Source organism: Panthera pardus, unplaced genomic scaffold, assembly GCF_024362965.1.
Source record: "Panthera pardus isolate Hobbes unplaced genomic scaffold, ASM2436296v1 HiC_scaffold_12, whole genome shotgun sequence".
Taxonomy (NCBI): domain Eukaryota; kingdom Metazoa; phylum Chordata; class Mammalia; order Carnivora; family Felidae; genus Panthera; species Panthera pardus.
In genome coordinates this window covers 4447833-4456428 of record NW_026526677.1, presented here as the reverse complement: position 1 = coordinate 4456428, position 8596 = coordinate 4447833, and the positions used below count along the sequence as shown (strand labels likewise).

Genomic DNA, 8596 nt, shown 5'->3' with positions numbered 1-8596 from the left:
AGGGTTGGGGACAGAGGGGGGCATTCCGGACAGGGATGGAATCAGCAGCCCAACCCGGGGAGCCCCTGTGTGGACACACTGTGGGCCTTACAGGCAGGGACTGCATTAGCCAGCACCGGGCCTGGCAGTGACTAGGGACCATGAGGAGTGTTTCCAAGGGGAGCAGGGGGGCCCAGAACGGGTGAGAAAGGGCACAGGCTTTAGCCAAGAGGACAGTGCGGCTGACCAAAGCCCCTTCTGGCAGAGGGGTGGAAACCCTACCAGGAGATGGAGCACCCTGGAGGTATAGACAGACCAGCCGGGGGAGGGGGCATCCCGGAGGTGTAGACGGACCAGCCAGGGGAGGGGACACAAGAGCTGGGGTACAGAGCAGGTTGGGTGGGGCACCAGGCGGCCATCTGGGCCCATAGGCGCTGAAGGGCGCCCTCACCGCGGAAGAACACAGACGGGACCGAGGGCAGGGAGCCTTGCTCAGTGCACGATATAAAATGTTTATTGATATACATTTATTGGCTTCCATAAAACTTGCAGGGGCTGCACAGGGCCACTGTGCTTGGAGGTGGGCTGGGGTGGCCGGGCCGAGCCAGCGCCTGCTCCCAGGCGGGGGCTGGAGCCCAGAGGCTGCTGGCCCGTCTGCCGAGCCCCGAGGACCAGGCACATGGCAGCCTGCACTCCGGAGGGGGTCCAGGGGCTGGCCGCAAGGAGTCCGAGAAGGGAGCGATCTGCCCACGCTGGCCCGAGCTCTGTCCCGGCAGGCTGCTTGCCATGACCAGAAACCACCCCCCCTCCGCCCCCATTGAAGTCCCCAAAGGATTCCTGGACGGGGGCTGGGGCGTAGTGTGCAGATAGACCGAACTCCAAGGCAGGTTAACCAGAACCTTCTCCCAGGTAGCACCATTGCGCTCAGGTCGGCTCCCCGACATTGCTCGGACTGGATGGAATGGAGAGAACAGGTGCCCTAGCGGGGGCGCAGCTGCTGACCCCGGGTGCGACCGCGCTGGCTGTGTCATTTTCAAGGAGGGCAGATTCAAAGGGGCAGGAGGCGGACGGGCCTGGGTGACCCCCCGCCTCCCCTTGACCAGCCCGGGGTGACTTCCATACAGTAGGCCTCTGGGCGCCGAGGACAATGTCTCGGGGGGGATCTGTCGGGGCCCGTTTGCAGGTGGCTTCTCAGTCTCCCGGTGGCCCCTAGTGCCTCCAGCCCGCGGGGAAGGAGGCGCGAGGGCAGGAAGCGACTTTTCTCCTTGCACTTGGGCCCCGGGGCGGTGGCCGAGCTCCCGTCCTGCGGCAGAAGGTCTCTGGAGGCCGCGGCCCCTGCCTCCCCCCGGGCGCTGGCCTCTCAGGAGGCGTTCCCAGAGGGGCACTGCATCTCCATGGTGACCGTGTTGGGCGTGCCGCCCCCGGCCTCCCCCAGCTCGGCGCCGTCTCGCAGGGCCCGCTGGAAGACCACCCTGAGAGGCTCCCACAGCCGCTGTGACTTGTCCCTCCCGGCCAGGAAGTACACGACCGGCTTGGCACTGCTGTTGATGCAGATGCACAGGTCGGTGACATACTCGGGGAAGGGGGCCGGGATCTGGAAGACCCAAAAGAGGAACCAGTCGACCCCCAGGTAGATGGAGGACACGAGGAACACCGAGACCGTGGCCAGGACGACGTGGCTGAGCTTCGCGGAGCGCTGGCGCCTCCGGGCCCTGCACTCCGCGTGCAGGATGAGCACCAGGCAGGGCAGCACCATGAGCGGGCAGAAGACCAGGAAAAGCAGGATGCCCAGGAAGGCGTCCATGTGCCTGCAGGCCACGCCGGACGCTCGGTGGCCCAGGAACACGCAGAAGTAGTTGTGGACGGTGGTGACCAGGAGCGACAGGGCCCAGAGCAGGGCGCACGCCACGGCCGACAGGCGCTTGGGCCGACGGCGCCAGAACCAGGCGGGGAAGACGACCGACAGGCAGCGCTCCGAGCTGACGGCCGGCAGGAGGCTCACGCCGGCGACAAACATGCAGAGCCCCGCGACCCTGCACACGGCGCGGACGTAGGCGGCGAACGTGCCCAGGAAGCCGCCCGTGTTCAGGACGGAGAGCACGGCCTTGCTGCAGAGGTAGCCGGCGTCAGCGCCGGCCAGGTGCAGGAAGTAGACGGAGAAGGGGCTCCTCTTGATGGAGAAGCCGAAAAGCCACAGGACCAGCCCGTTGCCCACCAGGCCACACAGACACAGGAGCAGGAAGATGTAGTCCATGACGGCCGGCGGTGGCGGCGTGGCGATCTGCTCCATGGTCAGGAAGCCACGGCCGTAGAGCGCCGGGGCCTCGCTCACGCCGGGACACATCTGTGCGGGGGCAGAGGGCAGACGCCTGTGATGCTGGCTGAGCCCCGCGCCCACCCCCGCACCTGCAGCCCGGCGTGCCGGGTCCTGCTTACAGGCTCGCGGAGCGGCTGGCCCTGGAGCAGAGGCCACCCCCGTTCCCGCCTAGTGCCACCACTCTGCGCCGCGGTGTCGCAGAGCCTGTGGCTAGTAGCCTGGAGAGGGCCGACACGGGCGACGTCAGTCCCCCGGAAAGGCACCCGATCGCCCGCCTGTCGGAACAGACTTTGGGCCACCAGTGTCCTCGTCACGAGAGGTGAGGAAAGCCCGGGGGACCTTTCCAGATGGCAGGACGATGAAGCCGCGACCGGAAAGGCCACGCGGCGTCCCGGACCTCGCGGTGGCTCTAAGGGTTGCCGGAGAGGATGTCACGAGGTGCCGGGGGGATGTGCGAATGGACCGCGCGTCCTGGGATGGCACCAGCCCTGGATTTCCTGAACGGGCAGATGCACTGTGGCTGCGTGTCCTGCGATGTCCTTGTTCTTAAGGGGTACGGGCTGTTTGGGGACCAGGGGGCTTGGTGTCTGCGAACCTGCCTTCCAAGAATTCTGGGAAGGAGCCTTTCGTGAGGTGCACAGAGAGAAAGCGCGGGTGGTAAGAGGCTAACGATGAACCGGTGAAGGGCGTATCTGCGTATGAGCGGCTCTCGCCCGTCTCCTGTACGTTTGCCATTTTCCCACCCGAACATGAAAATACTTAAAAAAAAAAAAAAAAATTGGGGGCGCCTGGGTGGCTCAGTCGGTTGAGCGTCCGACTCCTGGTTTCGGCTCGGGTCGTGATCTCACGGGGTTCATGAGATTGAGCCCCGAGTCAGGCTCTGCGCCGGCAGCCGGGAGCCTGCTTGGGGTGCTGTCTCTGCCCCTCCCCTGCTCGCACGAGCGCCCTCCAGAGCTCTCTCTCACTCTCTCTCTCTAAAAAAAATAATAAAGTTAAAAATAAAATAATTGATTTTTAAAAAGTGGACCCTGGCCCTAACTGGAGTAGGACCCTGTCCCGTAATGGGATCGGAGAGGCCTGGGGAATCAGAGGCGGTCCCCTGGGGGGCCAGGGAGACTCTGGGTTTCTGGATCATGACGGGTCTCGGTGCGGGCCAGGGATTCCCTGGGGAGGGGGAGACACTGGAGGCCACAGCTGTTTATGCTCTGGGGAAGCACTTTGATACTTGAACAAGCTGTGGCTGCCTGAGGGCACCCGGCTGGGTTTCTGTCTTGCCTGCTGGGTCTGGGCGAGGTGGGTCCCCTGCGACTGTGGGGGAGGGGCGGCAGATCTGAGCAAGGTGGGCTTTGCTCCAGCTGGTGGGTGCTGGGGGGGGCGGGTTTTGGGGGGGGTGGGGGACAGGACCGTGGGCCCACTGGCCCCATCGCCCTTTCCCCAGAGAAGCCAGAACTCTGGGTTGTAACGTGAACCTCCCTGATCTTTACATGTTTGCATTTAAAAAACATCCTGTGGGCCAAACACAACACATCTACAGGCTGGATGCATTCTCAGGCTGTCATTTTGACCTCTCATTCCAAGTGACGAGGCTGCCCAGAGCGCTGTCACCGCCTTCTCTCAGCCCGGGAAGATATCACTAGCCCTTCCCACAGAGCCTGAACCTGACCCTTGACCCCGGGGTAACGCGGGTATTCCTTGGTTCCCACTGCTCGTGACTCCCTCCCAAAGAAAACAAACAGGTTCTGGAGGCTGGAGCGTTCTGCCACCTTCCAGATGGCCCCCAGCTCTGCCAGAGAGCTGGGGCCTGATCCCCCGTAACAGCCTTTCCGTCCTGGCTCCGGTCAAGGGGAATCTGCAAGCAGGGGCCGGAGGGCGTTGGCCAAACTTGGGGAGACTCTGTGAGGTCAGGGCAAGCTCTTCAAGGGCGTCCTATTCACCACGCATCATCCTCTAGGTACATTTATTGGCTCAGCGTCTCTGTCTGTCTGTCTGTCTGTCAGCCACCAAGCCCCTTGGCTTCCTCTTTGCTCGGCCTCTCCTGTTGCTGGCTTTGACTGCTCCAGGCCATGGAGCAGTGCCACCCACCCCGCCCCCCCGCCCCGCCCCCGGCTGGGGCACCAGACCCAGAATCCGTAAGACCCGGTGCCCAGACAAGCCCACGCAGAGGGATCACTCAGAGCTTCTCCAGGCTGGAAAAAGTCTGCAATCCCTTCCTCGGAGTCAGAGCGGGAGGGCCGGGTGAGTCACGGGGCACGTAGCTGCCATCTCCAGCCACATCCCGCCTTGTAAAATGCCTGCCCCGGAGCCTGGCCCCCCTCCCGGGGCTCTGGTTTTCTCTGGAGATTTCTGGAGACTTCTCCCCAGCCAGTCCCATCGCTGCGTCCCGTGGCTGCTGCTCCACGGTGGTCACTATGGGAGGAGGCTAAGGGACACGGGCCCCGGGCGGGAGTCCAGCCTCTGCTCAGACCTCGGGGCTCGTCCCAGTCTAGTTACTGGCCCATCGCAAGCCTGGGTCTCCTCGAATGTGGATGAGGTCGTACTAGGTAAACTCGAGGGGGTCCCTCCAACTTGGAGACTGTTTCGCCTGGGATTGAGAAGGGAATTCCAGAATTCTCAAGGACCTCAGAGAAGTAGGGGGCTGGGGAGAGAAGAAGGGGTGTTGGCCTGGCGCGTTGTCAGAGTCTCGGCCCCGGCGGGTGCCTGGACCGCCAGACCCTGGCCTCACGGGGTGGCCCGTCAGCGCCACCTTGCAGCCCGCGTCTCAGGGCCTCCTGGCAGGGACCGGCCACGGGAGAAAGCTGACCACCCCGTCTCCACGGGGGAGAGGCGGAACAAGGCCGGTCAAGGTGGTAACGGAGCACGGGGTCTGCACAGGGAGGGATTCGAGGCTTCGGTTCCCCGTGCTTGTCTCACTGATGAGGACACTGGAGACCTGGGGGGCCACACGGTCCACAGGGCCTGCCGCCCACCTGTTCGTCCTTTGACAGACGATGGGCCCGGGCGGCAGAGTGCAGGGGGAGGGGGTCCTGGGCTCCGTCTGCCTCTCCCACCCCACCCGGCCCGACGGTGCCCGGACCCCCTCTGCTGCCGGCCAGCACTTGCCTTGTTCCTGTCCCCGGGGTGGGCCTCCCAGGAACAGTTTCCCACCATCTCCAGGCCCGGCGAGTCCAGACTCCTCACGGCTCCGCTCACGGCTCGCGGCCCCGCACACCTCCCCTGGCAAAGGAACAAAGGGTCACGTCAGGGCAGCCGTGTCCCCCCCCGCTCCCCCCGCCCAGAAAGCCCCTCCACCTTCCGGATCCCCGTCCCCAGGCCCCAGGGGCTCTCACCTTAGAGGAAAAGGCTGACAAGCCAGCACGTGGCTCCCTCCGGGCAGGGCTGTGTGGGAGGCACAGAGGTCATCCTGGTGAGTATGGGACAGGTCACATCCATATGCACTGTCCCCTCCTGCCTGGGCTCCTCGTCCCCCCCCCCCCCCCCCCCCGATACTCTAGATACTCACTGCTGCTTGCTAGGGGAGAAGCCCCTCTCCTTCCCCCCTTCTTGCTCGATCTGTGAGATTTCTGGGACCAGAGGGCTTCTGGGGATGTACATTTATACCCGTACACATTCCTGGGCTCCTCCTTTCTGCCGGCCCACGGTGGTGGCACAGGGGTCCCTGGCAGTCAGTGGCAGCCAACCCAATGGCCACCACCCCTTTTGGTCTTCATTCCCCGTTACGGAGCAGGTAGCATTGCTCCCCCATGAGGGGCACTCCAGGGCTCCGGGAGGTGAGGTCCCCTGCCCGGGGTGCATGTGACAACAGCAAGTTCGGGGATTTTGTGCGTGCTTGAGACCAGAGGGGCTGGAGCAGCTGGAGGGAGCCAGCCAGGACGGCTCTGGGGGTGGCGGGGTGGACATCCCCGCCTGGGGGAGGCAGAGCATTGGTCCATCTGCCCCAGGTGCCCCTTCGGACGGTCTCCCGTCCCCCAACCTGAGCTCTGCTCCAGCAGGCAAGCACCCGTCCCTCCCCCCGTGCAGGTGGGGAAACTGAGGCTGAGCCGCAGGCCGCCGGCACCCCTCTCCCCATGCGAGGAATGCTGCTGCTCGGCGGCCTCCCCCAGAATTCCTTCCCCGACGCGGCAGGCCTGGGGAAGGCCGGGGCGGGCCGAGCCAGGCGCGCCGGTCGTTGGCTGGGAAGGGGGGCCGTCCACGCGCTGCCTGCACCCTCTTTAACGCTTGGTCCGCTCAAGCCCCGAGCCCCGGCGCCGGGGGGGGATGCGCGGAGAACAGGAGAACGGCGCGGGGCATCAGACCCCTGGCCCGCCGGCGGCCCGGCTCCCTTCCCGGCCCCCGCCCCCCACAGCGCCCTTCTGCCCCAGGCCCTTGGGCAGAGTGGCCGTGTGTGTTGTGGGCAAGCGCCTGTGCGCCCGGCAGGTGGGTCTGGGTGTGGCCTGCCGTGACAGTGCCTGCTGGCGCCAGTGCCCAGGTGGCTGTACGCGGGGTGGGGGCCCTGGTGCTCGACGACAGGTGGGCGAGTCTGCGTGCGTGTGCAGCGTGTGGGTGCAGAGAGCAGGTGCTGCGAAGGGTGGATCTGTAGCCCCCCCCCCCCCCCCGCCCCCCAGGCGTCATCCGGGCTCCAGCCCCTGCACTGTCCCCACTGCCTCCCCCGGGTCTCTTGCTTACCCACCCGCTGGGGCTTCCCTCTCCTGCCTGCAACCCCAAAGCTACCGGCCCCTCAGACCCTATCCTTCCCGGTCCCCTTCGCCCCTGTCCCCAGCGTTCCCGCTCTGTCGTCCTGGTCGCACGCCATCCTGGGTCTGGGCCCTCGGGGACGTCCTGGCCGCAAACCTTGCCCTCTCACCCCAGCCGAGCGAGGCCCCCGGCACACAGATGCCCCGAAAGGGCAGCCGGCCGGGGCCAGCCCGTGATGCCCAGCTTGGACCCGGCTCGTAGGAAGGGCTCACCTCTGCCGGTTGCTTCCACGTGGGGGCCTCCCTACTGTGTCTCCTCCCGCCTGCCACGGGCAGTCTGGAAAGTTACGGCGCCCGGGCAGAGATCTGGAAGCCAAGCGGACCCCCCAGATGGACGATGAGAAGACACGTGTGTGTGACACGCGTAAGGCATGTGCGTGAGCGGCGTGTGCGAGCAGGGGCGGAGGGGTGGGCGCCTCGCGCATTCTTGGGGTGGGGTCTGGACTGTGGCAGAACCAGCTGCTGCTACAGCAAGACGACAAAAGCTGTCGGCTCAGTGCACCCCTGACCCTCCCTTCAAGGCACAAGGCCCACTGGGGCTCCGGCCGCCTGTCTGCCCCCTCTCGGCCCACCCTGCCACGAGCCGGCCCCCAGTTTGTCGGGGACAGGGCGAGGCTGTCCTCCAGTGGGCACGGTCAAGCCCCGCTTCCCTGATTGTCTTCCCAGCCCCTCTCCTCGCCACCCCACTGCTCCCCCGCCCCCCCAGCTCACAACTGAATCGAAGAGGCTACTCTGGGGACTGGAGAGCCCACAGCACTCCAGGTGCCATCTGTCCGGGAGAAGGTGGGAGGTCGCGGGCCGTGCAGCAAGCCCCTGGGAACAGTGGGAGCCATCTCTCTGCACTTGGGACGCTGCCGGCTGGGTGTTCCCTTCCCGCCCTTCCAGAAAGCGGACTTGGACGGCTGGCGAGGGTGGGGGTAGGGCCAGAGGGGGAGGTCGGGAGTGGAGGACAGCACGGGGGTCAGGCCCTGCCAGGATGCCGGCTCCTGCCGCCGCCGGAGGGGGGACCGTCAGGGCCTCGGGAGTGTGCGGGAGGCGGCTCTGGAGTGTCAGGGTTCCTGCCTGAAGCCACGTGATTTCTGGGGCTGCCCGCCCTGACGGCGCCCACCTCATTCTCCCTCCCCGCCTGGCCTCCTCCTCCCTGCAGCCCTGGTCTCCAGAACGCCCTGGCTGGGCCCAGGGCCCCCGCAGACCCACCTGCAGCTGCCCAGGTCCTCGGAGGTCTCTCCTTCCCGGAGCACGACACCGGCCTCTGGCCGCCGACCCGCCGGGGCAGCGGGCCAGCCCAGAGCACCGGCTGGAGCCTCAGAAAACGCGAGCTCAGAGCAGAGGACGGCCCTTGCTTGCCCGCCTGCCGGAGGAGATGGCTTTGGGAGCAGAACCCGCCCCAAACCCAATTCCAGGCCCGGAGGGAGGGGGAAGGGGAGGAGGAGGGGGGAGGAGGGGCCGAGCCCCAGCTGGGATGAAGCTTCGGGAAGGAATGCCCCGCTCGGGAGCCCCCCCCTCCCAGGCCTCGCTGGGCGCTCATCTCCCCGGCCCGGTGACGTCATGTTGGCCCGAGCACTGCTTC

The 8596-nt window shown here is 66.1% G+C and overlaps 1 protein-coding gene across 5 annotated transcripts; it reads right to left on the bottom strand.

The window, feature by feature from the left end:
* Window positions 1-471: 471 nt before the first annotated feature.
* LOC109246887 (mas-related G-protein coupled receptor member F) lies at window positions 472-8388 on the bottom strand. Of its 5 annotated transcripts, none has more exons than XM_019415248.2 (5): window positions 8224-8388; window positions 7240-7332; window positions 5623-5671; window positions 5396-5509; window positions 472-2323 (listed from the first exon to the last, which is right to left on the bottom strand). In XM_019415248.2, the coding sequence occupies exons 4-5, from the start codon at window positions 5441-5443 to the stop codon at window positions 1340-1342; spliced, it is 1032 nt and encodes a 343-aa protein (XP_019270793.2). In that variant the 5' UTR covers window positions 5444-5509; window positions 5623-5671; window positions 7240-7332; window positions 8224-8388; the 3' UTR covers window positions 472-1339. The 5 variants fall into 5 exon arrangements, with proteins under 5 accessions (XP_019270793.2, XP_019270791.2, XP_019270790.2 ...); XM_019415246.2 differs by having other exon boundaries at window positions 5623-5696; window positions 8224-8387; XM_019415245.2 differs by lacking the exon at window positions 8224-8388 and adding an exon at window positions 7738-8123.
* Between the last annotated feature and the right edge of the window lie 208 nt (window positions 8389-8596).